Source organism: Chaetodon trifascialis, chromosome 3 (genome assembly GCF_039877785.1).
Source record: "Chaetodon trifascialis isolate fChaTrf1 chromosome 3, fChaTrf1.hap1, whole genome shotgun sequence".
Classification (NCBI taxonomy): domain Eukaryota; kingdom Metazoa; phylum Chordata; class Actinopteri; order Chaetodontiformes; family Chaetodontidae; genus Chaetodon; species Chaetodon trifascialis.
The window spans coordinates 19,587,320-19,614,236 of record NC_092058.1 but is presented as its reverse complement, the minus strand read 5'-3'; the positions used below and the strand labels follow the sequence as shown (position 1 = coordinate 19,614,236).

The window sequence follows — 26,917 nt, the reverse complement described above, 5'->3', positions numbered from 1 at the left end:
ATTCAGTTTCACTACACACATTGTTCTGAGTAAATTGCAGTCATCTCAGTCCATATAAATGTTTCTACATCAAATTCTAGAGGAGAGGAGAGGAGAGGAGAGGAGAGGAGAGGAGAGGAGAGGAGAGGAGAGGAGAGGAGATAGTAAAAGAGCAGAAACAGACATTAGGATAGGAGTAGAAGGAATAGATGGGATGAGAAGATGAGAATACGTGGAAAGGAGTGGAGAATGGAGAGACTGAAGGAGCAGTAAAGAGAAAATGATATACTGTGATAAGAGGGATGAAGACTGGAGGTTGATCGAGAAGAGGAGGGCAAGGAACGAGAGAGAGGGGGTGTGTAAATGTGTGTGTGGTGCATCCACATGCACATGACTCTCTGTTAGAGAGAGAGAGCACTCCTGAGTATGTGTTAGTTTATTGATTGTTAACGGGCCTGTTCTCTTTCTGTTGTCATGAGATAAGGCAGAGAAGCATTTTTCTTCCACCTACACACACACAGAAACGCGCACACACACACACCTGTCCTTAACGTTTTAGAAGTCTAATGATTGATTGCTGAGCAGCAGGTTTGACATTGAGCCCAAAGAACACACGGCAGTAGGTCCTGCCATCTGATATCACTATAGCATCTCTGTCTTTTTACACGTATGGCCCGTGCCGTGTGTGTGTGTGTGGGTGTGTGTGTGTGTGTGTGTGTGTGTGTGTGTGGGTGTGTGTGTGTGTGTGTGTGTGTGCGTGTGTGTGTGCATGCATGTTCATCCCACCAGGTGTATATAGAATGGGAGCTTAGAGGCCAATGTTCCTGCTGTGCTTATAAATCACCCTACTAAAATATTAACACATTGGAGTGTGAGTCTACGCAAAAGAGGGGAGGGGCATCATGGGACCAGCGAACTTGACTGTGGGAGAGTAACATTGACATCAAAACAAGAGCATGTTTTTGTTTGTGTCAGTTGTTTTTTATGAATCAGGAATGCAGCAGAATTTTGATTAATCCCTGTCAGCTTTTAAAGAACTGACAGGAACATTTCTTCTGTGTAATCAAGCCAATGCAGCACTCCGCGTGTCTTGCTAACTCTTTATCCTGTCTTCCATCAGGCCTCAGAATGGCTCTATGATCCTCTACAACCGCAAGAAGGTGAAGTACAGGAAAGATGGCTACTGCTGGAAGAAAAGGAAAGACGGGAAGACCACCCGAGAGGATCATATGAAGCTCAAAGTCCAGGGAGTAGAGGTGAGAGGCTGCGATGGAAAAACAAGTCGATGATCATGCTCGGTGCTGAGCATGGTTTCACTGCCAATCCTGCTCTTGTTCAATCTTATCTTACTCTCCTTCACACCAAGGAGACACATATGTGTAACACAAATGTACACACAAACACACATGCTGAAGCTACAGGCCAAGGTGTTACCTGAGAGCCAGTGTTCCCCCTCTTTCTTTACCTCCCTCCCTGCTCGTGGCCCTGTCTCCCTTCCTCTCTCTGTCTCCCTCTCTCTCTTTCTGAAGGATAAGAGTGTGTTTGGCCTCAGGCCAGGAATGATGTCAATGCCTCCTTCAGCAGAACAGAGAGGGGTATCGATCCAGTCTCAAGGCAGCGTCTGTGCGTGAGTGTGTGTGTGTGTTCAAGTCACATCAGCCAGCTCAAAAATTGATTATTCAGCAGGAATATACCAAGAGGTGAGAGGAGTGAGCATGCATGTGTCAGAAGCAGAAAGAATGAGGTAGAAGGGAGAGCGAAGGAGAGACAGCGAGCAGGTACATGGATGTTTGCAAAGGGCTCAGTAGTTTTGCATTAAAGGTGAGCAGAAGACAGGCGAAACAGACACAGAGGTAGAGGGAATAATTGAGATCAAGTATTCCCATCTGCATCTCTATTATTTACAACCCCACACTCACATTGACATTCATCTCACATGCATTTTTCTGCAATCGTGCATGAATACATACTCACACACACATCTATAAAGGCAAGTGTTTCTCTCCCTGGTTGCTCAGTAATTGTTTGTGTCACGTTTTCCCAGGACCCCCCCAAGCAAGCAAGCAAGCAAGCAGTGTGTAGAGCAGGGGACGGGAATGGGGGGGTGAGCAGAGCAGCGAGATGAGCAGAGGGAGAGAAGGAGGATGGGGAGAGGCAGGAAGAAGGGGAGAAAAACATAACCCTGGATGGAGAGCCTCCTCATATCGAATGGAAATATATGGAAATGCACTCTGCCTTTGGCAAAGCACACTTTAGATAGAGGGCGGGCTACTTCTGAGAAGAGGCAAAATGGCGAGAAAATATAAGTGTGTGCGAGTGTGTACAAGAGAGAAAACAGGACAATTTGTAAGTGTTGATTATATACAGCCTGATTGCTGAGTATTCGTGCGAGTTTGTCTTTAAACATGGCCAATTTATTTCTCTGTTTGTGTGTGTGTTTTGTTGTTTCTGTGCGCGCATGTCTGTACGTGTGTGTGTGTGTGTGTGTGTGTGTGTGTGTGTGTGTGTGTGTGTGTGTGTGTGTGTGTGTGTATGCATGTGTGTGTGTGTGTGTGTGTGTGTGTGTGTGTGTGTGTGTGTGTGTGTGTGTGTATGCATGTGTGTGTGTGTGTGTGTGATCCTTGATTTTAATGGCGTGTGAAAAAGTGGTAGTGATGACCTTGATGGAAGGCTTTTCTGTCAAACACACACACACACTCATTCAGACTGGGTATCGAACCTCAATGCTTTTTAACTATTGACCAAAGTGTTTCCATGGGACAGAATGTCAAACGCTGTCAAGAAACTGCAACCTGTAATTGTTCAACCTGCAATTGATGTGTAATCAGATATTTACCCATTTAAATCAGCTTATTTGATCATTTATTTATGACTTATTTAAATCTATCCATTTTAGACTTAAGGATTTAAGACTTGTAAAGTTGCTTTGCTTTACACATGGATGCATTCGAGAAGTTTAGCATTCTGTTAAATGAACTGAATGTGAAATGAAAAAAGGGTTTTGTAGCAAAAGATTTTAGTGTTGTTCCACTTCAGTTGTCAAAGGAAAAGAACGCATAGTTTTGGTGTTTTTGGTATTCTGAATTCAGGTACTATATTTACTTCTTCCAATGAGGATTATGGATAAACTACTTCCCCAGTTTTCATGAAACTTGATGAAAGGGTGTGGCATGGGCCAAGGAAGAACCCATTGATCTGAATCACAGGGCAGATACATATCACATATCACAATCCATGTTCACGGGTACCAGTTTTACTCACACGACACACGACACTGCTCAAACTTCATACAAAGACCAGTCGTTATGGAGCGCATGGGGACAGCCATTTCAAAGGAGAATCAGTACAATTACACTTTTTTCTCAACCGAAGGTGTGGATGGTTGTCTTGTTTGTGTTTTAAGTGTGTTCTGGTTTCTGGTTTTCACAAATATACATATAGTGGTTGCTATGCAGAATAGCATATCAGAGGATGTGGACTCTTGGTCTTGGTGGAGGCCTGCGCTATCTGAGTGATCTGTGGTTCATCATGCAGCATGAAAAATTAAATAGAATATGTAATAAAATATTATAGACATTCTGAAGTCATTGTAAATCTGTAAATCTACTTCTGCAATCATACTTTTGGTCAGTTTTCACACTCACACACATGTATACACTCTTTTGTTTGTATATAAGCATCCTCTGCTGAATGGATCCACACTGAACCTCCTCTTCCTCGTGGCCACCTCGACACACCGCTCTCACTCTGTGCTTTCCTCGCTTTCTTCTCCTCTTCTTTGTCCTCTTCACTGTTACTGATCTCTCTCGCAGTGTCTGTGAGCTGACAACATTGTGACTTTTTGTGAATTCTAAGTGGGTTATGTCTAGTCTTGCTGAGGCAGTAAATTTCACAATCTCTTGTGCTGTAATTGTCAACATCAGATTTATGGTATTTTAGAGAAGACATTAGGGAAGAAAAAACGCATACAGCATGTTTACAATTTAGTTTTAGCACCGCAATCAATACAACCTAAGTGGGTATAACCTACGTTCTCCTCTCCTGTTCTCTCATTTACTGTCCTGTCCTCCTCACTTTTTGTCTTGCTTCCTCCCTTTTTCTTTTCCTGTTAACCCCTGCAATCTCCTCTCCTCTCCTCTCCTTTCCTCTCCTCTCTCTAGTGTCTGTATGGCTGCTACGTCCACTCCTCAATCATCCCCACCTTCCACCGTAGATGCTATTGGCTGCTGCAGGTAAGCCCACCCCCGGTCCCAACCTTGCCTTTTCTCGTGCATTTATTCACACACAAACCATGATTTCAACAGAATTTATAGTGAGGGATCATTTCATTTATAGCCGCCGGGTCTTTTTCCCCGAACATTATAATGAGCTTGCAACATTTGCTCCAGCTATGTTAAGGCTTTATTCACTATTCTCCACAAAACTGGACAAACAGAAAATATATTGTAAGTGATCAGTTTTACACAAATTTACGTCTGTTAAACTGTCCATTATCTTTTCAAAAGCACAAAAGCCACATCATAAACCAGCAATAAACATCCTCCTCCTCTAAATTAATGAGGCAGACAGTGAAAATACTATCACAAAGCTGGGGTCATAATAAAATTGGATTTTTTTGGCTGAGTGGAGTGTCCAACACACACACACACACACACACACACACACACACACTAGAATATACCCAGAATATGCCAGACCTATAGCTCGTGTACAAGGCTAACATACAGTGCAGAGTAATAAAAACATTTCTTTGCCTGAAGTTGACTGTAACTTCCAGAGCACAGTGTGTTATCGAACCCTGACTCTCAGTACTTATAGTGAGCATCAAGGACTCAGGCACTACTCTCTATGTGGTCCTCTCCAAGAAAACACCCTGGAGCTACAAACAGCACACACAACATGCTCACACCGACACACATACACAGGTGTCCCCTGTGTATTGAAGCATGTTGTTTTTCATAGAGATGTTGGACTCACTCTAGTGCTTATGTGAGAGACAAGAGAGAGCAGCAGTTACACATCTCTCCCACTGTTGGCCATACAAGAGATGGCCACCAGGACATCATCATCCTCAGATAACCGGTCACGTGATGAATCTTAAACATGCCCGCATACACTTACACTGCCCCTCTCTCCATCTCTCTGTTAATTTCAAAGGAAATATTGAATACCCAGCGATGTTCATTTAAAATATGGAAATGCATACATATTTATGTTTTCTGCGCCTGAATTTCCTGCATAATTTGTCACATGAAATTTACAAGGGCATTCCAGCCACCGGCCGCAAATTAGATAAGCCCTAACCCAATATATTTTCTTTTTCACAATGCCTATAGTTTGATTCCTGCCGTCTGAAATTTTGAAGGCAAATTCTACTTGCTTGATCTGTAAAGTGCCATTTTCTGCTCTTTGCTCAGATATCAAAACACATCAGTGAATATGATCATAAATCAGTCTGTGAGTGCTGTTGCATCGCACAGTGTGGTGCTGTAGCAGCCCACTGTGCCATCCTCTTTTGGAGAGAAAAGTGTTCCACCTCAGCAGGTCCTCCCCCTCACCTGAGTCTGTCTACTGAATCTTTCATCAAGTGGAGCTTCTTTCTTTCTCTCTCTCTCTCTCTCTCTCTCTCTCTCTCTCTCTCTCTCTCTCTCTCCCACTCTCTTCTGACAAACACACACATACACACACACATATATGCATGTGAACACACCTGTTGAATCATTCATAGGACAGAAATTCCATAGGTCTCCTGGTGGCCTACAGTATTCTGAACTAGTCTCTCCTCATGTGTTTCTCTCATTCTCTATATTTACAGTATATCACACACACACACACACACACACACACACACACACATGCGCGCACACGCAGACACTTCCACAGCCTCTGCGGGGTCAGAGAGAGTGATGAGTGGGCTTGAGCTGTTAAATCTTTTATGGGCAGGTGAGAGAATCTTATCTGACACGCTATGTCTGACCTCCTCCCTGACCTCCACGTTCTCTCCTGCTTTCCTTCTCCATTTCCCCTCCTTCCACTCCCTCTGTAAATAGACTATCATTTTATTCTCTTTCTCCCGAATGCCGGTGAGAACATGACAACGAATTAATGAATAAAGGCCATGTTAAACTAACGGCATGTGCATGCGTGTCTCTATGTGTTTGTGCCCGTGTCCCTGCGCTGTAGAACCCAGACATTGTGCTGGTGCACTACCTGAATGTACCGGCAGTGGACGATAGCGGGAAGCCATGTGGTCCTGTCCTCTGCTCCATCAACACAGACAGGAAGGAGTGGGCTAAGTGGAGCAAGGAGGAGCTCATTGGACAACTCAAACCCATGTGTGAGTTAGCATTACCGTCATTTCAGCACTCACCTCCCTCCTACACTCAAACTCTTATGTTCCAGCCCTCACACTTTTCCTAAACCTGGGGCTGTGAGTCACCTTGGGTCAATAACAGTACTGCTTGTCATGGGGCGGTGATGATGAAAAAGATGGTGACCTATCCTGGCCAAGTCACAAAATTAATCTGTAGGAAAGCAATGTAGTAAATCTAAAACGCAGATAATTTGGCTTGCTTGTAGACTTTGTAAACAACTTGGCAGCAGAATGGGGCACAGTCTGGAGCTGTGCCAGTGCTTATCAGATGAGACAACAGGTGATTTCAGCAGTTCAGTGGAGATGATATGAAAATTTCTCTCTTGCATCAAGAAAAAATATCTAATCTTGGCAGTGTTCATAATTTTCCATCTTCCGTCTTATTGATATGTTGCTGAAGGTAAAGATAGATCGGTGAGCCAAAAAGTGATAACTGGACTTGCCAAAAGGTGCATTCAGGCGTTACCTGAAGTTGTTTGTGTTTAAATTTTGATGAATGAAGATTTGGGATATCGAGGCCCTCTTGTCAACATGATAACAACACTTTGCAAAGTAGAGCAAAGTAGAGTTGTCTGATATTTAAAGACAACATTGTGATTCAAAAGAGACATTCAGTACATGCATGCCATTCAGCCAGACTTCATATAGATTTCTTTTTTTTGTTTTTGATCGTTCCAACAGTTAGCACCATGCTGCCACCTAGAGGCAGATCCACATTTCACCCATGAAAGGGAGGGATAGAGGGAAGGAAGACAGAGGTGCCCGAAATATCCAGCATGTATTATTCATAAATGAGCATCAGGGAGTAGATAACACACAAATACACGCAAATACACACACACACTCTTACCTCATCTACACCCATCTTTTGATCTCGTTTGGAAGGGCAAATAAGGACAGCTGCCCAAAACTAAGTGGCTTGTTGACTTAAGTAGCACCTCACTTCTCATTCTCCCCACTGACTCATATTCCCTCTTGCTCTTCTACCTGCCCTAATTTGCTCACACAAAACAGCTTTATGTTTTTTCCTTTTCTAACGCTTCTCGCTCAATCACTGACTTGATCCTTCTGTGGCCATAGGAGGTTTTATGGGCATTAGGTGTCCGACACTTAAATTGTTTGGTATTTGCTATTTCACTCTGAAAATGAATTGTCTAAATCCCAAAATGTAAATGCAGAGATCTATTACAAGAAATACCCTCAAATGTTAGAATTTAAATGTCTTGCAAAAGAAGCATATTTCACATATTTTTGTATAAGTTTTTGAACCAGCATCTCAAGCACAATATTCATGGTCACAGTTTTCAATGTACATTCCCAACACTGGAGGGTGCCATTACACACTGTCAGGTATGTGAGGTATGTGAGGTAACGCTACGTTATTATAAAGACTGGCATGAGCAAATGAAAGGACAGAAAATGAAGACAGCATGCACTGTCTCAAATGCTGTTTCCTTTGTTCAAATGTCTCTTCTGTCAGGTGCTGGAAGCAGCCTGCATCAGAAATGTTCCAGTGTCAAGCAACGCATCATCTCATCCAAGCAGGAGTCAGGGGCAGCAGCAGGAGGTGGAGCTGCAGTGGGTACCGGTGTAGCGGCAGGCCAGAGAGCTGAGGAAGCAGATGGCACAGAGGTCCAGAACAGCGATGTGTCAGAGGGTCAGACAGAGCCCAGTCCTGGAGGGGGCAGGAGCAGAGCGGGTGGAGGAGAGAGGCGGAATGGCAGGATAACCAAACCCTCCCTACTCCCACAGAGCAGCATGGAAGTGTCTTCATCTACCTCCACCAACCAGGTGGAGGTTCCTGACACCACCCAGAGCTCCCCATTGTCAATCACCAGCGACATGGCCGACAGCCCCGCTCTCGCCATTGGGGCTGGCTTGTCACAGAGCACAGCTGTGTTCATGTCTGAGGTCACCACGCTGACTGGGGATTCGGTTTACTCTGCTGGCCACACCCACCTGCTGGCATCCACCCATGAGAACACCACAGCTGGCATCCTATTGGCTGTTGCCCCTGAAAACCAGAGGTTTGCATCATTTCCTGGTGGTGTGGGCTTAGGGGAGGGAGGAGAGTTGGTTCTGTCCAGCTCTCTAGACTCTGGTGGAGGAGTCAGCCTTCCTGAGACCACCATGACTTTTGACCCTGATTGCTTCCTCAACAATCCCAAGCAGGGCCAGACGTATGGAGGGGGTGGAGGGAAGACTGAGGGGTGTAACGGTGATGATGGAGGACTCCACTGTTCCTCTAATGGCTTCGTCTACAACCCAGCCCTTGTCAACAACATCAAGACGGAAACTACTCCCCTGGAGCAGCCACTGACCACTCAGAGCAGCTATGTTGGAGAAGGGACAGGCCTCAGCCCCAGCACCACCCTGGAGCAGATGGACTTCAGTGCTGTGATGTCATCAGCCTGTGTCCCAAGTCTGACCCAGCCTGCACACCACCCCTCCCCAAGCCTCTTCCTCCAGGCCTCCCCCCAGACAAGCCAGCCCTCGCAACTGCAGACCAATGGTACTGAGGCAACCCAGGAATCTGGTGAGGCCCAGGCTTACATAGGCTTGTCCACGGTGGCAACAGACTCTCCGGTCACCAATGGAGATCCGCATACACACCTCCACCAAGGCAGCCCAGACCAGCAGGGCCTGTGTGGAAGAAATGGACAAGGAGCGACAGTGGGCTCTTTTCCTCTAACACCACAGGACACGAGCGTCGAGCAGTCAGGCAGCCGGAGACATCGAGAGGCTGGGAGCTTAGACAAGGCTTCTGAGAATGGAGGGGAGTTGCTACTCAAGCCGGGGGATCCTCATGAGGCCTACTCGAGTGTTGATACAGAGCACTACCTGCAACCCACAGATGACAATGGAGGAGGAGAGGAGGGCGGGGGAGGTGGTGGTGGTGGTGGTGGTGGTGGTGGAGGAGGAGGAGCAGGAGGAGGAGGAGAAAATGAGATTCTCTGTAATGGTGTAAGCTTGTCAGGGACTAGCAGTTCAGTGGTGGCCAGTCCTCAGTCTATAGCTGCTGGGGCAAGCATCGAGGGGGCGCTCTACAGCTCTCCTCTTCCTCAGCAAGGTGGGGGGGTGTCAGCTACAACAGCTGGGGCAGGAGCTGCCATCAGTCTGGAAGGCTTTGAGGCTTCATTTGGGAGCCAGTTCTCTGATCTCATCAATGATTTCATCTCAGTTGAGGGGTCTGGAGGTGGGGTGGGGGCAGCTGTCACTGGGGTTCTCATGCCCCAGGAGGGGGCAGCAGGAGAGGAGCAGGGCACAGGACCAGGACATTTGCAGGGCTCAGAGGTGGAGCAGGGAGCTCTGGGACTACTCCAGGAGACTGGGAGGCTGTTTGGTGTGACAGACTACTCTCCAGAGTGGTCTTATCCAGAGGTTAGTAAACCCAACGTGATTACCATCCATTATTTATTCATCATTGTTCCCCACAGGAAAATCAGGCCCTCCACCACATGATTGACGGTATACGGCTTGCACTGTTGTTGAACGCTGAAATCACGCTCAGCACAATTTGTACTGAGACCACCAGCCTGGCTGTGTGGTCATTAAGGACACAGAGTATCTCAGACTCTGCTGATTGGATTTTGATGAAATTTCAATATTAGACTGATTCCCCAGGGTGGCTTCATTAATTTACCCATGTACCACTTCTAATATCCCAGACACCAGTTCTGTCACTACATTATAATGAAACCTGTAGGAACACAGCATTTAACCACCATCATTTTCAAAAACACAGGGACTTGCCAAAGGTGGTTAATAGAGTGCAATCGGTGAAAAAATAATGTCAAAAAGAACTTTATCAACTACTCGCATCTCCAACATGTGCACATATTCAGCTAATATTTTTTGCCTACTTTTTTCCACCATCATCAGTGTTACATCTTAACTACACTTTTGAGTTTCTTGCAAAAACAACAGTTTCCAAAGGCTCAAAGGCTTATGGTATTATATTTAGAAATAGCTAAAGAGAGGCACTACAAATACCAAAAACAAACCCAACCAAATGCTGGTAAATGGCTTCAGAAAATCATACATTTTTCATTCCTGTATACTCTAACTCCATGACTCCAACATTTTTGGAGGACAATATGCTGTTTATGTATTATTTTTAGCTGCACTACAGAAAACACATGGCGGTGTTGTTCAGATGGTTCAAGCTACTTTGTTCCTCTTGGATGTAAGGAGCAGCACAGCCTCTAGGGGCTGCTACCAGGCCTTTTAGTCTCATAGATTGGTCATTAACAAAATAATAACCACTTTGTAAATGGGACAAGTTATAATATCTGTAGTCCAGTTTGTCTCTGGGGCTTTTAGTGGCGAATGGAATCGGGATATTTGATAGAAATACACTTACAGGACAGTCTGTGTATGTATACACATGCTAGCACACTGACACACATAAATCAAACAGTACAGTCCTCTTTACATTCATTGTAGTATGCATGCAGTGATGAGTCGTACCCTCATACACAGTCTCCTTTCTCTTTGGTAGCTATGTGTAAGCCTATACTTAGAAGCAGTTTCCTGTCAACAAAGGAGCCACACTGTATGATATTAGACTGAGGCCTCTGTTTGTATGCCGCAGGGTGGAGTCAAGGTGCTGATCACAGGTCCGTGGTTGGAGTCGAGCAGTGAGTACAGCTGTCTCTTTGACCACATCAGTGTCCCCGCTGCCCTCATCCAGCCCGGGGTGCTGCGCTGCTACTGCCCAGGTAACACACCTGTGTGTGCACACACTCCTTATCACTGTCTCATACATGGAAAAACACATTTTTTATTTTTAGATTTAAACCATACCCCGAGCATCACCTCACTAATCCCTATAATAAACAGTTTCGAGCACAAACAAAGACTCTAACGATGTTGGCTGCACACCCTTATCAACAGATGCATTGCATGTGAAACAAGAAGATAAGAACAATATAAAAAGAACATTGTCAGGAGGGACACTGTCTGGTTGGCACACAATGAACACAGGTCTGCTCAGAAATGTGTTTTGGGATAGTATAGAAACTGATACATGAGTCACATCCTGCTACATTAAGTGTAATCAGGGGAAAACTGCAAGGCAAATAGTCTCTTGCAGGCACATATGGATACAAGCAATACTAGATATTCGTACTATATATATATTTGTGTTCTATCTCTGCACAGAGTTAGTCTCACTAATTCCTTTCCTCGTGTTTGTTTCCAGCCCATGACACAGGACTGGTGATGTTGCAGGTAGCCATGGGTGGTGAGGTCATCTCTTCCTCTGTGGTGTTTGAATACAAGGCACGTGACCTTCCTGCCCTGCCATCGTCTCAGCATGACTGGCTATCCCTTGACGGTGAGAGCATTTGTTTGTGTTTTTGAGCACACAGGGTTATACTTTTATCATTATTTTTAACATACTGTATGTTTAAGGTCAAGCACTTGACTGTCAGTTACCTAGGAAAGTTAAACCCTAAATTAGCTTACAAAATATATCCTTTTCTTATTCTTTCATATTTTATTTTTACTTTTTTTACACATAGCCTTCTGTCATATCTGATCAGTTAAAACCTTCTGAGAAAACCTGTCAATGTGTGTGTTGTTGTGCTGCCCTGTCATGTTATGGGATGTTTTATCTGCAGCCACAGATGTACTAGCCAGTATGGTGGCATGGCTGTATGATAATCGGCTGAACTGAAATGTTCCTCTGTGCCTTGGTGCAGCCAGTGTTTTTTTTTTTTCTTGACACTCTCAGCCGACATGCAGTTTAATTCAAGAAGAAATTGGGGCGGCAGTGGCTTAGGTCATAGGGACTTGGCTTGGGGACCAGTGCTCAGTTCAAGTCCAGCATGGACCAGTTGATACAAAGTGTGGGCTGGTAGCTGGCAAGGTGCCAGTTCAACCCCAGGGTGCTGCTGAGGTGTCTGTGGGCCAGGCTAACCACTTGGGTGGCTGTGCTGTGTGGCAGACCAATCGCTCTGGCATCTCTCCACATCAACTTCATGTGTACAGACTTCTGTATGTGTGTAAGATTACAAAGTGAAAGTGCACCAGTAAGTGTATTCTTCTTCTTCTCCTTCTTCTTCTTCTTCTTCTTTTTCTTCTTCTTCTTCTTCTTCTTCTTCTTCTTCTTCTTATTATTATTATTATTATTATTATTAAAGTGCTTAGTTTTGACACCTGTTCTGTGAAGAGTGTGAGTGTAGACTTGTACCTCTCACCTTCATAGTCCCCATTCATAAAGGCTTTAGACTTGGTGTTGTTGGACTTGTTTAGGGAACAGTCATTTATTATGAAGTCCACTGTGAGTGCTTGCGTGTTGGAGAGAAATCCATTTAATCCATCAAATTATTTTGTTAGAGCTGTAAATGTTCTTGTGCGATTCCAATGACACTGAATCAAATTAAAACATACTGTGAGATGTTAGAGGACAATTAAATGTTCTTTGAGTCAGCTCTGGGGGATTGGTTGCAAATATCTGCGCAGCGGGGGGGGCTTCTGTGCGCAAATATATCTCCTGATGAAACTGCAGCTGGGAAACACGCGGGTCTCCTCAGCGAGGCATGTCCTGGGTTACTCTGTGTTCGCCCCCGTCTCTGCGTTGCGCAATGCGGCAATGCGGCTCTACAGTCACAGCAGGCTGGCTGTTTGCTGGAGTGAAGGGCAAGGACATCATTGGCACGATCGCGGTTCACTTGACAGTCAAAATGTTGGGCACCGCTGGCAGTGGGCTGTGCAGCCTCACAGACGCTATATATAGGCTCTGCCTTTGACTTTCAGCGATGTTACGGAGTCCTGGATATGCGCCCTGGTTATTTTCGCTCTGGTTCTTTGTTTGGCCTCAAATGTGCATCAAAGCATCATCGCCTAGCAAAAATAGAGAGATAAAAATATGTGTCATCACGACTTTATCACATGTCAGTGTTCCAACTGAGTTTGTGTGCGGTCCATTGTTGTTCCGATGACGACCGAGCCTCCCGCAGCTCCGAGTCTGGCGGGCCGATTTGAAGCGTGTCTGCTCTCCCAGACACAACGTGGAGACAGCGCGCTCTCTCGCTCTCTCTCTCTCTCTCTCTCTCTCTCTCTCTCTCTCTCTCTCTCTCTCTCTCTCTCTCTCTCTCTCTCTCTGCACATACAGTAGTTGTGTTTTGCTCGCTCGGAGTAGCAATGTATGAGTCGCACACTTCAAACTAACGGGGTTGAGCAGAAGCAGGAACAAAGAGAGCAGCAGATAGAGAGGCTCGCTGGTCGGGTTCGTAGCTGATTTGATTTTAAACTGATGGTAACTTCAAAACGCGCTCTTTGACTGGCGTTCAGGTCTGTCTGTTGTTTGTAGTTGGGTTAAGTTTCTTTTTCATGCTGCTGTCGATGGACATACATGTGACTGTTGTCTAAATTTTGACTTCATAGCTGTAAAGCCTTTAACTACTTTTGCATTTTTGCATTTGCATTTTCAGTGTAAATATTTGCGGTACATGTGGTGGCCCAGCCTCTGTCGATTTCAGACAAAGGGACGGAAGAAATGCCACAAGTCCTCACGTTGTTTGCACGCTATGTTTGAACCGAAAGGCACGCAGAGCCTGCTTGATTTACGATGCAGACCTGATGCTTAGGAGCTTGTTTAGGCTCACTGGTCGACCTGTTCAGTTTCAGCACCATCAGGAGTGGACAGCACCACTGGACTCCACAACAACAATGCTAATGTGGCTCTCGTAGAGGCCCAGATAATAACAGGCATGCCTGTAGGCACACACATGTGGGCATGTAGTTGATTACCCAAAGCTTGAGTACCTATCTATTCTGTGTTTACATTTTTCATCTTTACTACTGAAAGCTTCTCTATAAGGGCCCTGTGCTAAAAGTGTGTGTTTGTCTGATTAATCCTTTCCCCATTAAAGAACAGAATCTGTCCAAGTCAAACAAATTTCAAATGATTTCTAATATAGAGAGAGCTGTTGATATGTATGCATCAGAAAAAAGATAAAGTGCTGTTCAATGAAAATAGAAATGTCAGATAGAAAAACTTATGAACTTAAATGCTGATTTGATTTGATTTAAATGAAATTCGATGAAACCTTGTGAATTATTATTACCTTTACAAACACAATCTTGCATAACTGGTCTGCTTCTTTTATTGGGTTTGCAGTGCTATCATGTGTTATTAGAGTTTGATGATGTCACTTCAGACTGTGTTGTGGTTGGTCAGTGGTCAGAACATGTGCATTTATTTGAGAAGAATCCATGGAAACAAAGCATTACCTGGGGGGAAACACTTCAACAGGACATAAAAAGTGTCAGTCCAAAGCTGGTCAGCACAGGTACCCAGTACAACCACGAGTAATCCTCAAACAAAGCTTGAGAAGCAGCTGAATTTGCATTACAGGGCAGGATAATAAGTGATCTGTAATCCCTGCCTTTACAGAAGCTGGAGAATGTCACAGAATAGTTTTTTACTTGTCAATTATAATCCATTTACTTATTTGATAACTCAGAAAATAATATATTACATTTGTCTTTAAATTCTGTTTTTAAGAGATGTAATTGCATGCTATTGACAAAGGATATATTCTTTAATTCATTCCTAAAATTACTTTTAAAGAAGGAGTTTCCAGTGTTCCAGTGGCCTTTGTTGTATTCATGTTTATCCCTCCTAACAGGAGCCTTGCAGCATCTAGACTCAAGTAGCATGTTTTGCAGGTAGATAAATGAATAGTGAAATGGAAATGACATGAAAATGTTGAAAGCTTGTTTGAAGGTCATTTTACAAACATATTTCAAGTTCAGTCCATTCACTGCTCAATGGGATGGTGAGTGAATGACCATTTCATCCCATTTAATTGCATAACTTTGTTTGTCAACATTCTAATGATATTTTAATGCATCTGTTAATGAAGTTATTATAATTAAGCCCAAAAATATCCTCATAGCAGATGTCAATCCCTGTGGTCCTCTCACTGATTCTTTTCCGTTTTAAAAACGTTGCATGTCTGTAAGCAGTTCGTGCTTGTTTTGTGAGCAGAAAACTGCCGTACTTTCCCGGTTATGATGCGTGAGGACAGCTGTTTGTGATGTGTTTGGCAGCTGTGATAGTGGAGTGTTTTGCATTGCATTCAAAGAAGCTGCATTTCCAGAGAACTCTGCTCCTCCTCTGACTGGCAGAGTGGAGAGGGAGGAGCCTGAGCCTTTGTGTCACTCTTATGGCTCCATTCCCTTTCAGCTCAGTTTGTGCGCTGCAGGCAGCAGAAAGAAAAATAGGAGTGAAATGAGAGGAGAGAAAAACAGAGAGACTGAGTGAGAGAGCAGCAGGTGGGATGACATAATGTGCACTGCAGCAGAACTGCAGCAGGACTGAAACAAAGGGTCACATTCACACACAGCCATGCAACAGACACACAAAACCTACATTTGTTGCTGGGCGTGTACTCTTTCACATATGCACACACACAGTTTACTTCTTTCCCAAGTTCACATTGTTGCTAAGGGGATTTATTGGGTTTCCTTCCTGATTTATTCTCTAGTATTGAGCCCCTCAAAGAAGGGCTTCTCTCTTTAAGCCTCTCTAAGTAGGATTTACTGAAACGTTATATTGATTTGCTTAAATGCAACAAACAAGTAGCCAATGCTTACAGCTCTAAGTGGGCCACCTTCATTTCTGTAGACACGCAGTTCAGGATGTCCATCTTGGAGCGTCTGGAGCAGATGGAACAGAGGATGGCTGAGATAACCAATCAGAACCCCAGCTCAGAAACCATGGCAACCAAGGGCGGTGGAGTGGAAGGAGGAGGAGCCACTGATCAGCAGTCTCAAGTAAGGCAGAAAGAAGTGATTTAGTTTGGGTGGAATTGTCCTTTTCAGCTGTATTGTCTGAAAGTGACCAGAATGGGTAAAAAACATGAAATAATACAGAAATTATCCAGAAAAAATTAATTAAAGCAAGTCTTAAAACTGTTTTGATTCATTGAGATTCAGTTTGAAGACTGCACGAAGATGGTCTGATGGCTTAAACTCCTGCGGTAGATCAGGCCTTTTCAGAATAATTTTGAGCTCCCACAGAAATACTCTAAAACTTATATATTTGTACTGAGACCACCAGCCCAACTTATATATCCATTTATTCCATAATTTCAAAACCAATACAACATAATGTAATCAGAAACAAAAGAACCACTAACTTCTGATTCACGGATATGTTGAAACCACTCTGGTATTTTCTGACATAGTCTTAATAAAAAGTGATCCAATAGTAACCTCACAAAGCAGACATTCATTGCATTGCTATTGTGCCAGATGTCATTATATTGCAAAGGTCACACCCCTGAAAGTGTTAATTCAGCTTTAGCGTGTTAGAGCACACTAAGCCCTAGCTCTGAAGGAGTCAGAGGCTCTGCGATGTGTTGAGAATGGGAGTCTATTTTGGGGGGGAAAAAAAAAAAAACCTTTGTGACACCTTGAAAAGTTCAAGGGTTGTCAGCAGAGAGTCACTCTGCCCTTTTTGTCTCCAATCTTCAAGATTTCTCCTGATCAGGGTTCATTCGAGGGCCGTGTGGTAGTGGTGTGTGAGAAGATGATGTCTCAGCCATGCTGGGCTTCATCCAATCAGCTCGTCCACAGTAAGAACTCCAGAGGAATGACCTTACTGCATCTGGCTGCAGCTCAGGGTTATGCGGGGCTCATTCAGACACTCATTCGCTGGCGGTGAGTGACACACAAACATGACACACCATTGTGAACACACAGACTGTGCCAGTTAATTTCACTTTTGTTGTCTCCACAGCACAAAGCATGCTGACAGTATTGACCTCGAGCTGGAGGTGGATCCACTCAACGTGGACCACTTCTCCTGCACTCCACTGGTGAGTGGTCAATATTTCTGAATGGTGTTTTGAATGTATGCGTCTTTATTCCACGCCTGTGTGTGATCTGTGTTTTCCTTTGGCCTCTGCAGATGTGGGCATGTGCTCTGGGACATACCGAGGCAGCACTGGTGCTTTACCAGTGGGACCCAAGAGCTCTGGCTATTCCTGATTCGCTGGGACGCTTGCCGCTCAACATTGCCCGATCCCGGGGCCACACTCGATTGGCTGAGCTCTTAGAGCAGCTGCAACAGACTCCTCAAGCTCAGGGCCAGCCTGCTGACACTTGGATGGACAGGTGGAGAGGAGAGTCACAGACCAGTGCAATAGGCAACAGCCCTGCCCCAAACCCAAACTCAGGTAGGAAAGCTTGCTATTCTGTAATCATTAGTTATTTCAAGGTGTGAGTGGGGAATATATGATTTTTGTGCTTGGCGCATTGGAGTATATCACATGTAATGGGAAGTGATATTGTAATTATCATTTGCTCTTATTTTCCGCAATCTTTGTTTTCCCAGAGCTGAGGAGAGCCAGGGCAGAGAGCCAGCCAGACAACCAGAACCAGAGCTGGAGCCAAACAGGACACAGAGCGCAACAGGGAACGCAGGGAGAACAGGGAGGCCCACCCCCAGCCAAGAGACTCAAACCCAACCCAGACACCCAGCAACAGCTAGCTAACTCAACTCCTGGCACCAACACCCTCAACTCCCTCCTCAACTCATCCCCGAGTCCTAACACTCAACGCTCTCTCCCCCCAAACACCCTACAAACTCAACCCTCCAACCTCAGCTGTCAGAACGCACCTCCTGCCAGCTCCAGCCCTAACCGGCTTCAGCTCCCCAATGCTCCATTCTCCCACCTGCAGGCCAGGATAGGGAGGTCTGGAGGGGGCACCAGGTGGAGTCTGAGACAGACTCTGGGGCAGCGTAGCATAGCCAGGAGGATTTTAGGAAAAGAGCGACTGGCCATTCACCTGCGCCAAAGGGTTCTTTCTGACAGGGGAGAGGAGACAGAGCTGCTGACCTATCAGGATAACACAGAGGACTTGCAGGTAGGGGGGGAAGATTGTTAGGGACAGTTTTCATCTTGTTCCTCAACCAAAACTGAACTTTTTGTCCTATATGTGATGGGCAATGTATACAGCTTGCTTGCATGCGTGCTATGTTTGTGATAAAATACATGAAACAATACATTAAAAAATCTATGAAAACAACTCTCCCAAAAGTTTGACCCTCAGTGTGAATAAGGGAAAACTCCCATGAAAACCTCCTTAAGTTAAAAAAAGATACAAAACCTCGGGAAGGGCCTAAGATGGGTAAGATTAACAACCTTGAACAAAAACCAGATAAACAGATAATGGATGAAGATCAGGATTTTATATGATATAATCTACTCAGACTGTGTCTATATTGAATTTGCCATCATAGGAAGGGCACCTTGTGCAGGGTCATCAATACTGTCTTCACTTCTCACTTACTCCCACACAAGCAGACACACACCAGTACCAATGATCAAGTGCACTTACATGGATGGGAAAAAAACAAGGAATATATTCACTCCTAGTATGTGTGTAACACTGAACTTGGCCAAATGATGAAAAAGATAAAAATATTTTTAGTTTGGATTTAGATGATAATTTGCCTTTACTGTGGCTGTGTGCTCTATGATGCAATGAAGAAACCATTTGACTGTTAGAAGTACCCCAGTGTCACATCTAGCATGTCAAGGGTGCTCATGAAGAGAGGATACAAGATGTTTTAGGTGATCAGAGTTTGTCATTGTGGTCCAAACTCTGGCCAAACAGTCATATGAGTTAAACACGTTTAATGTGTGCATACAGGGTGGACCACAGAGCAAAAACATCAACGAATCAAGAGATGAGGATAATACAAAGGCTCAAGTTCTGTGCAGGAAATTAATTCATTTTTGACTTTCCCACCTACAAGTATAAAAATGAAAGCAGCTGCCCCCTTAAACAACTAAGCACATTAAGTACATAGAGTTGCATCTCATCAGCATAGGCATGGAAATAAATGCCAAAATTAAAGATAATTTTTCGTTTTAAGGGCAAGAGGTGTTGTAAATGTGTAAGTAACACCTGCACTGTCTTGTAGATGGATATTACGATGCTAGCTGATCACATCATGGAGGCTTCGACTGGTAGGCTTAAGCAAGAGGCTATGGAGACTGAAACAGACTCTGGCAAGGTGGCGATCAGCAGTGATGTCAGATTACTGTCTGGTTATCTCGGTGAAGTGGAGAGGTGAGTCAGAGAATTCCTGAGTTCACTGCATTTACTTCACCTAACTCATCAAATAGCATAAATATTCTTTACTATAAAACTTCTTCTCTGCTTTCTGCTTTCCTCCAGGTATCTGAACTCCAAGACCCAGACTCCGAGCCCCAAACCAAACTCTCTCTCAGGGCCTGAGGATCAGCAGAGTCCTCAAGCTAAGCAAGCCCTGTCCTCCCCCGTTGACTGGAGCTCCTTCCTCTGTGCAGCTATGAAAGAGGAGAGGTTGAAAACTGACTCTTCCTATCTAGCCATGACTGAGGCAGAACAGGGAGAGCTGTATGAGACCATCAGGCATGCCCTGCACTCCCTCAGAAAACACAAGGTACACATGGCCTCCACTCCTCTGAAGAATGCAAAGTTTGCCAGAGAGAATTTAAAATAATCTGACATATTTTTTAAGACCCAGTTCTGACATTTGTTCAAATTAACTTCCTCTTGATTTCTCTGTCACAAATCACAATCTTTTGAAAAATGAACCATTGAACATAGATGTTTATACAAACTGGTCACTCCCCTCAGGGTCCCATTCAGGAACAACGCAAAGAGATTGCTGCAGTGATTCAGCGCTGCTATAAGAGATACAAGCAGGTAAGAGTTCATCATGCAGCTAGGATCGATGATTTGAAAATATAATTCAACATGACAGGTACATATCTTGTGGTGGAAACTTTACTACACGCTGCTGTCTTCTCTCTCAGTATGCACTTTATAAGAGGATGACCCTGGCAGCCATCCTGATCCAGAGTCGTTTCCGGAGTTTCCATGAGCAGAGGAAGTTCCAACAAAGTCGTAGAGCAGCAGTCCTCATCCAGCAATACTACCGCTCCTATAGACACTCCCTCAGGTACTTCACTCCCGCACACACACACACACACACACACACACACACACACACACACACACACACACACACACACACACACACACACACACACACACAAAGAGCACAATTATGTAAGCATTTGTTCTTACTTCTCTGTCTTCGCCTACAGCAGCCTCCTAACGAAAAAACAGAACCAGGCTGCTCGCAAGATCCTGAGGTTCCTGCTCCGATGCCGCCACAGGTGAGGCATAAAACTCTTCACATACCCCTCCACGCACACCCAAGGACACACAACCATACACATTACCCACACACACTTACAACCCACTGACCCATGTCCCCTCAGTACATTGGTGCTAATAGTTGGTGTTGTTTTACTGTTCCTGTGAAGCCCCTTGATGGACCATAGGCCTCTGAAACGGGTGAGTCTTCTCTCTCTCTCTTCTCTCTCTCCCTCTTTCCTGGTGGCTGATGCCTGTTTGCATGTCAGCAGAGGGAGGGGGAGAGGAGATCCTGGATTATCACCCCCCCTTCTCTCTTTCTCTCTTTCTCTCTCTCTCTCCCTCTCTCTCTCTCTCTCTCTCTCTCTCCGAGGATTGCTGAGTGATGTCAGTACTTCTGCATGATTGACAGATAGATAGAGGAGCGATTCTTGCATATGGTCTTCACGGGGGCATGTTCTGACTGACATCGCTAGGGGACTTTGAGTGTCTTGCTTGGCCTGCCAGTCTCTTTATTTGTGCCACGCACACACACATACACACACAAAATTCTCTCTGAGTGTGTCTCTAATGTGTGTCTGGTTTTTCTCCAGGGCCAGAGAGCAGAGAAAGGCCAGGGGTCCTGAGAGCCCACCACCAGGCCCCACACACAGCCCCCTCAGCCTGTGAGCAATCTATAAACCCTCCCCTCCCTCCATCTTCTCCTTTTTCCTTTCATCCATCATCCCAAAAACTCCTTCCCTTTGCCATTCCCCAGCCCTTCTCCTGCCCTTTTCTTTCCGTTCCTCCCTCCTTCTCTCTCACCCTCTCTCCCCTCTTATCTCAAGAGGGAAAAAAACTCTTCCCAGACAGACTGAGGACAGGATAGGTGTCCATCATGGCAGCTCAGACAGACAGACTGCTGGGTAGAGCCCAGGGACCTGGCTCTGCCCACAGCACTGATCCTCCTCCACAGTTTCACTGGGAGGCCATCACATTAACCTCATGGCATTCTTTGCACTCTTCATGGGTATGTTTCTTTGCAAGAGCAAGTCGACGAGTCAGACGAGAGGACGCGAGGAAGCGCCTGACATCCCGCTGTTCGTGGCGGCGGCTGGATGTGCTGAAAGGCTCCGGTGATGAACAGCTGGCTCAAGATAAAGGCTACTTTGACATGCAGAAAATACACAAAACCTTTTGCGTTTTGTATCCAAGCAGCGATCCATGAAAGAATAAGAAAACATAAACCAAAAAACTCACTTCTGTGTTGCATTTGCATGCAAGGTTTCTTCGCTTATTCCTCCTCTCCATCATCCCGACAAGCTATAGTGGCAAATCATTCAGCTGATTCAGTATATCACAATACCACCACCCACTCTTGACTCACAGGCTTACAAACCTATTAATCAGTCACCCGATCAAAAGGGGAGGAACTGCACTTGAATGTAAGAGGGGCATTGTTAGATAAGGGTTGGGGTCTGAATAACGATGTCTTAATTTGTTACATGGACTTTGTATGGAGTCGTTCTCAGAGGCAGCACTTTGCTCGCCTGACGTGGTGTGTCCGTGTTTGTTCAATTCAATGCATGTGTTTGAGCTACAAGCTCCTGCATGCTTGCCAAACTGCTTTAGTGTTGTTTCTTTTGTATTTCTATGTGTAGTTGTGTCTCACTTACGTCCTCATCAACTTATCCTTGCCCTGTGTAATGTGAACTGTGTAAGGACAAATGACTTATTTTGGGTGCTTTTTTTACTCTATTTATTTAAGGGTCTAATTATTTATTTAATTGGCTCAAGAGTGGTTTAGCTTGAGACTGGTTTTCCCCCCTTGTGTGGTAAAATATGACATGTTCCAATGGTTAAATGTCTCTGTTAGTTTGTTCTTTGCGTGAACCTCTAAATCCTAACTGTGGTTTTGAGGAGAGAGTCACATACCATTGCCTTGACTTCTTCTTGACTCTGAGAGGTCTCTATGCTTGCTCTGTACAGGACATGGGTCCTATACCTGCCCCTATACAGGGCATTGGTCCCCATATTAGCCCATACGGGTGATCAAATCCATATTTTGGACTATTGCATATTCCTGTATATAAACTGACGAGGTAAGGGGATACGAGGACCCTGAAACTTTTTCATAAGAGGACTGTATTTAAGATTATAAATTATTTTACTCCCATAATGAGAACTTAAGACAGAGACCTGGGTACACAGGATGGCTGTATTGCTTGTAAATAATGTAGATATTACAAACGGAGTAATGTGCATGAGATTTAAGACAAAGAAACAGCAAAAAGAACATGTTAGTGGCTATGGACTGTGAGAGGATTTTAACTGCTTCACTTTAAGAGTATCCAGTATAAGTGTTACTGAAAAGAACATTTTGTTAAAGCATGCAACAGAAAAATCTAATGTTAGAATTATAGGTGGGAAAACAACGTTAGCTGAAACAATGATCTTTCAGAACAAAACATTTACACTTTGTGCTTTTGTTTCTTGGCTAGCAAAAATTAAACCCTTTTTGCCAGTAGTGCCAATTACTATGAATGCTATTTTGCCTAACAATATGTTATGTTGGGGAAACCAACACCCAAAAGATATCAGTAAGATCCACAGAGGCAACACACACAGACAATAAACAGTAGAAGAGACCTAGTTCTAGCTCAACCGTAGACCTCCTACATGTTCTGAGGTTTGTCTAAGGCAGACTTAGGTGTAGATGATGATTATGATGATGATGGTGATTATGCAAGTATGAAAATGATGCTAATGGTGATGAAGATGATGATGATGATGGTCATTTTAATATGAATGCAATGAATGATGATCCAAAAAAAAGGGAAGAGGGCGCTACATTCTTTACAATGTGGTTGTGCTTCAGCAACATACTAGCTTTTATTAAGACCATTAATCACACCTACAGCAAATCCAGCCTGGCCTCCAGTCAAAGCTTTCCATCTTCAGACAGAATGTCTCCTCCCCACTTTTTACATGTCATTTGATTAATTTTCCCCCTCTCCTCATTGTCACTGCCATTGCTGTTACTTGTACTTTAGACTTCTGGAAAGCTCTGTTTAGAAAGTGCCTGCTCAATAACGGAAAAGTGCAAGCTAATATCAGGAAATATCTACTGTATGTCCTCCAAAAGGTTGCCAGTTACCTGTTTATTTTCCTAAATTGTGTGTTAAAAATGAACTTGACAGTGTTACACTTGATCCGAGTCTAAGTTAAAAGCTCTAATTTGTCAGCAGTATGAATGGATGCTCATGGCCTGATTGATGCTGTGTGTTGCTTTATGAGACAAACCAGTAATTACAGTATCACTTAATGCCCCACTTGTGTGTCAGTTTTGCAGTATTAGAAGAAGAGAACCATAGAATCCAGCATCTGTGTATGAAAGGCACTGTCAATGAGTCTATTCAACGTCCCACTGTCGCTGCTGGGAGGAACATGTGTTTTCCTTGCATGGACTCACTTTGTCTGTCTTTACTCAAAAACCGTCTTGCAGCATTTAAACGAAAGCAACAGTTTTCCAGAGGACAAAATAGCTGTCACACTGATACCTTTTTTCATACTTCTTTCTTTGTCTCTCTCTTCCACTCAAACAAGCAAACACATACATACACAAATGTACACATCAGACACACACACAAACAATGCCACACTCTTTCTCTCTGTGCTTATGTCTTTGGGAACAATTAAATCTCTCCCTTAGATTTTACTCAGGGTTGAAGAACAGGGAGATGGTGTGTGGAGTGTAACGATCGCTGCAAAGCCGTACCACTACTGGTGACTGTGTACATTTGTGTGTGCATATGTATGTGTACATATGTGTGTATGTTAGGGATACTCCAGTTGTTCGTTCACTAATCAGTATCAACAAATTTCTATTCAAATCATGTTCTTGATCGACGCGCTCCCTCTGATATTCCACTTCTGTCTTGTGAAGCAGCAGATGTGACCCGTTTCCTTCATCCAAGCCGTGTTTGCATCACTTTTTCTACGAGGAAAAAAAAAATCTGCAAATCCCGTATTTTATAGGATTTTGTTTGAATATAAACTAAATTCAAAGCAAGTAATGTTTCTATTTCTACATTTGCTCTTGTCTTAAACGCACAAGATTCTTAAATAATGCAAAAATAGGTAACGGCCACGAGTCAATTTTCTTAATTTGAAAAAAAAAAAAACAGTTGTAAGAGATATCATATTGAAAGATTTACAATTGGAAGATCTCTATTATGTGTGTTTCAAATGTTTTCTGAATTTCCATCGCACTGAGAGACAGCCACGGTCAGGACAGCGCTGTCAGGAGCATTCATGTTACGGTATCACTTGAACCTCCTCTTAAAACTGCCCCTCCTCTCACATCAGCACAACTAAAGTCACAAGGAACACTGCTTTGGACTCCTTTATATATTGTACGCACACACAGACAAATATACACACACACACACGCCAACAGCCAAATGCTTGCGCTTATCAACACACACACACACACGAAACTAGACACACAGATTGCAGAAAATCCATCAATATGTTCATATTTTTGGAGAGGATGGTGACTGTAAAAAAAAAAAAGTATAGAGTAGAAAAAGTAAAAAAATAATGAAATATTGCCATAGTAGACAGCTGGTAGACATGCGCAGAGATGGCCTCTGTTCTCATGAGTCCGCCTAGAAATGAATGGTATAACCTTTCAGGCCTTGTTTTGAGAGGGCGTGGCCAAACACCACATTGCATGCTAGAATGGTAGACCCTTATAGATAATCTATGGCTAGACCTCTCCTTGCCTTCCTCTTCTTTCACCCCGTCTCCCCTCCTTCTCCCTCTCTCTCTCTCTCTCTCCCTCTCTCTCTCTCTCCCTCTCTCTCTCTCTCTCTCTCTCTCTCTCTCTGTCTCTCATCTCCTGCTGTATTCCCACCTTGCCTGCTGTTGTGTTCTCCATGCCTATCTCAGTCTTTCATTCCTCTTTTTTTTTTGTAGCCTAGTTTTTACTTTGTTTTACAAAATGTGCATGCACAAGCATCACTAAATTGTTGATGTTTTTAAAAGAATATTTTGTTGCTGAGGCCATGCAAAGTGTTTTGAATATTGCCCTTATATGTGGAAAATGTCTTCTGAATGCTTTACATAATTTCTGCTGTAAAATGAAATCAGAATAAAAAGAAAATTTGCACTTTAACTTATCATTATTATTATTATTTTTGCCTGATATTTATGTCTTCCATGGGCGGTAATCTGTCTTGTTCAATGTGCCACAAGCCGCCTTTTTTTTTTTTTTTTTTTGTCAATCAAATGTTTGAAAGTGAAAGTGGAGAAGCATCAGTAGTAGTTTGGCATGTTTGCTCATTTGGATTATACTCAAACAAAAGTATTCATACAGTTAAATTCTTGCAACCAAAGCATTGGCCCAATGCTTCAGATGTGGCTTAACTCAGTCAGGCTAATGCGCTGTGTTGTAATGTTTCCATTGTTTCCACACTTGCATCACTGTTAAACAATTAGATATTACCCGTGAGTGTACAGCAGTTAGACCATGAGTGATGCTGGGTGCATTGTTAGTGTGGTTCTTGGTAAATGGTGGTTAAAGGCCCAAAGTAAAACCAAAACTTCCCAAACATCTTGCCAACAATAGCTTTACTGTTTTTAGCGAAGTGAGACAAATTTCCAACTGTTAGCACAAAGCAGAGAATGATGAATCATTATATCCTCCATTAAATGACTCCATTTGTCTTTTTACAGTAAGAATCTCTAAGCTGAGTTTGTGTCTTTTCATCATAGTTTCTCAAACTAAATCTAGCTTGATTCTTTTTTTCTGTACAAACTTTTAATTCATTGTACATTTCATAATGTTCAACTGTAGGTAACTCTTCATTATGATGATTAAAGAGTGATAATTACACCAACAGATCATAGTGGTTTCTCAATAACCTGCAAGTTCTCACCTAGAATTAGATGCGTCAACATTTTTCATTATCAATATAAGTAAGGGAGCCGTTTGCATTTGAAAATGAGTTTGTGTTCACTTTGAGGAGTCTCTCAATAAGATCCACTTCTCCACATTTGGGCTAAAGGACGTGCAGCTATTACAACAGTTCCAGATTAATTTTAAACCAGACTGACTCAACTTGACTCATGTCAAATGGTCAACACGCCTCTGGATAACTTATTCACTTATGAATAATGAGGCCAGGGTCTGTTCCAGTCTGGGTCAGTTGGTGTTGACAGTAGGCAGATAAAATCAATAATTCCTTGGATTAATGTAATCTTTTCCTGCCTTGTTGTTACTGTTACACCCTCTCTCTTATTCTTTATTGCGCAGTTCAAATAAGATGTGTCTCACTCGGATGATTTATTATCACATAACAAATTTGGTCCTTGCCCGTTGGAGACAGCCTCGATTTCAGTCCTGCC

The 26,917-nt window shown here is 43.7% G+C and overlaps 1 protein-coding gene across 5 annotated transcripts in view; it reads left to right on the top strand.

Moving 5' to 3' along the window:
* LOC139328541 (calmodulin-binding transcription activator 1-like) overlaps window positions 1-25,109 on the top strand; it is a 51,516-nt gene extending 26,407 nt beyond the window's left edge. The window contains exons 5-22 of one of the 5 annotated variants that reach the window (XM_070958299.1): window positions 1,100-1,235; window positions 4,140-4,211; window positions 6,163-6,316; window positions 7,833-9,733; window positions 10,947-11,073; window positions 11,556-11,690; window positions 15,993-16,141; window positions 16,845-17,029; window positions 17,109-17,187; window positions 17,280-17,547; window positions 17,706-18,238; window positions 19,302-19,450; window positions 19,559-19,805; window positions 20,003-20,071; window positions 20,182-20,327; window positions 20,479-20,547; window positions 20,698-20,728; window positions 21,121-25,109. In XM_070958299.1, coding sequence (XP_070814400.1) covers window positions 1,100-1,235; window positions 4,140-4,211; window positions 6,163-6,316; window positions 7,833-9,733; window positions 10,947-11,073; window positions 11,556-11,690; window positions 15,993-16,141; window positions 16,845-17,029; window positions 17,109-17,187; window positions 17,280-17,547; window positions 17,706-18,238; window positions 19,302-19,450; window positions 19,559-19,805; window positions 20,003-20,071; window positions 20,182-20,327; window positions 20,479-20,547; window positions 20,698-20,728; window positions 21,121-21,153 — 4,483 coding nt within the window. In that variant the 3' untranslated portion in view covers window positions 21,154-25,109. Of the gene's footprint in view, window positions 1-1,099; window positions 1,236-4,139; window positions 4,212-6,162; window positions 6,317-7,832; window positions 9,734-10,946; window positions 11,074-11,555; window positions 11,691-15,992; window positions 16,142-16,844; window positions 17,030-17,108; window positions 17,188-17,279; window positions 17,548-17,705; window positions 18,239-19,301; window positions 19,451-19,558; window positions 19,806-20,002; window positions 20,072-20,181; window positions 20,328-20,475; window positions 20,548-20,697; window positions 20,729-21,120 lie in introns of all 5 variants that reach the window. The other 4 variants (XM_070958298.1, XM_070958297.1, XM_070958296.1 and 1 more) reach the window with 4 other exon arrangements.
* The last annotated feature ends 1,808 nt before the right edge of the window (window positions 25,110-26,917 follow it).